Source organism: Anopheles cruzii, unplaced genomic scaffold, assembly GCF_943734635.1.
Source record: "Anopheles cruzii unplaced genomic scaffold, idAnoCruzAS_RS32_06 scaffold00625_ctg1, whole genome shotgun sequence".
NCBI classification, from domain to species: domain Eukaryota; kingdom Metazoa; phylum Arthropoda; class Insecta; order Diptera; family Culicidae; genus Anopheles; species Anopheles cruzii.
The window spans coordinates 1-1,465 of record NW_026454217.1 but is presented as its reverse complement, the minus strand read 5'-3'; the positions used below and the strand labels follow the sequence as shown (position 1 = coordinate 1,465).

Genomic DNA, 1,465 nt, shown 5'->3' with positions numbered 1-1,465 from the left:
ATGTAAATATGTAATAAAGGGCGATGATACATCGCGCTCCTGCCCCTCCACATTGCCAGACAGGCCCCTGGTGGGGGGGAGAAACAGGATGGTTCCCGCATCGGGAAAATATTGAAAAAAAAAAAAAAAGTGAAGTCGTAACGTGTGGACCGGGCTTAAAACATTGTTCGTAACGGTCGGTAGTTGTCAGGTGACAGATCGAAAACAACAAACAAAGTTTCTGAAAAGGTGAGGATATATAAGCTAGAGAAGAGCGGAATTCGGAGCTTTTTCGCAAAGAACACGACGGGACGAATAAAGTAATTTTTGGTTCTGCAGAGATAGGCCAACATCTAAAACGAAGTAGTTTCTGTGCGTTCGGGAATAGCCCGTTTAGGAAATCGTCAATTATTTCCTAACAGGGCAGCTAGATCTAGATCAATTATTTCCTAACAGGGCAGCTAGATCTACTGCTTCATTTCAACCGTGACGTTGGAGCTAAACGAGCTTAGTACGAAAAAAAGTCTCAAAAGATTAACAAATTGCAAAGTAATGTCATCAAACGAGACTCCTGCCATGGCGGAATCGGAGTTCGAAAACAAAGAGGAACTCGGTTACCTGCAACTGATTCGGGAGATTCTTGCCAAAGGAAGTAAGCGAGACGATCGCACCGGTGTTGGCACTGTGACTCTGTTTGGTTCGCAACTGCGGTACAGTCTTAGGGACGGTACCTTTCCGCTGCTGACGACGAAAAAAGTATTCTTCAGAGGCATCGCAGAAGAGCTGCTGTGGTTCATCAAAGGATCAACGAACGCGAAGGAACTGCAGGCCAAAGGGGTGCGCATTTGGGATGGTAACAGCACCAGAGAATTTCTGAATTCTTGCGGCTTCACCGATCGAGAGGAAGGTGCGCTTTGATTAGGCTTCAGTAGTACCGATCGCCTTGAGGTAGCCTTAATTATTCTACTCCTATACGACAGGTGATTTGGGGCCGGTGTATGGTTTTCAGTGGCGTCACTTTGGTGCTAAGTATGAAACATGCCACGACGATTACCGTGGCAAAGGAATAGATCAGCTAGCGGAGGTTATTGACAAGATCAAAAACAATCCAACCGATCGGCGCATCAGTTTGAGCTGGTGGTATGCCCACCCAATTGGAGCCCTGCCGCCCTGTCACTGTTTGGCGCAATTTTTCGTGGCAAACGGAGAGCTTTCGTGCCAAATGTTCCAACACTCGGCCGATGTAGGATTGGGCGTTCCGTTCAACATTACGAGCTATTCTCTGCTCACGCATATGATTGCGCACGTAACAGGGTTGAAGGTAAGTGAAACTGCGACCGACGAACTCGGTTCAATCGAACAAATGTCCAACTATTCCGATACCTTCGTAGGCTGGCGAGTTCATACACGCGACCGGTGACACCCATATCTACTTGAACCACATCGACGCACTGAAAGAGCAGGTCCAGCGAACGCCGAGAAAGTT

At 47.4% G+C, this 1,465-nt stretch overlaps 1 protein-coding gene across 1 annotated transcript; it reads left to right on the top strand.

Annotated features, from left to right (window-relative positions):
- Nucleotides 1-555: 555 nt before the first annotated feature.
- Nucleotides 556-1,460, top strand: LOC128276145 (thymidylate synthase-like; the record flags this gene model as incomplete). Its single annotated transcript, XM_053014611.1, has 3 exons — nucleotides 556-886; nucleotides 960-1,300; nucleotides 1,371-1,460. Coding segments are annotated over exons 1-3 (762 nt in total), but the record flags the coding sequence as incomplete, so codon positions are not given.
- Nucleotides 1,461-1,465: the final 5 nt, after the last annotated feature.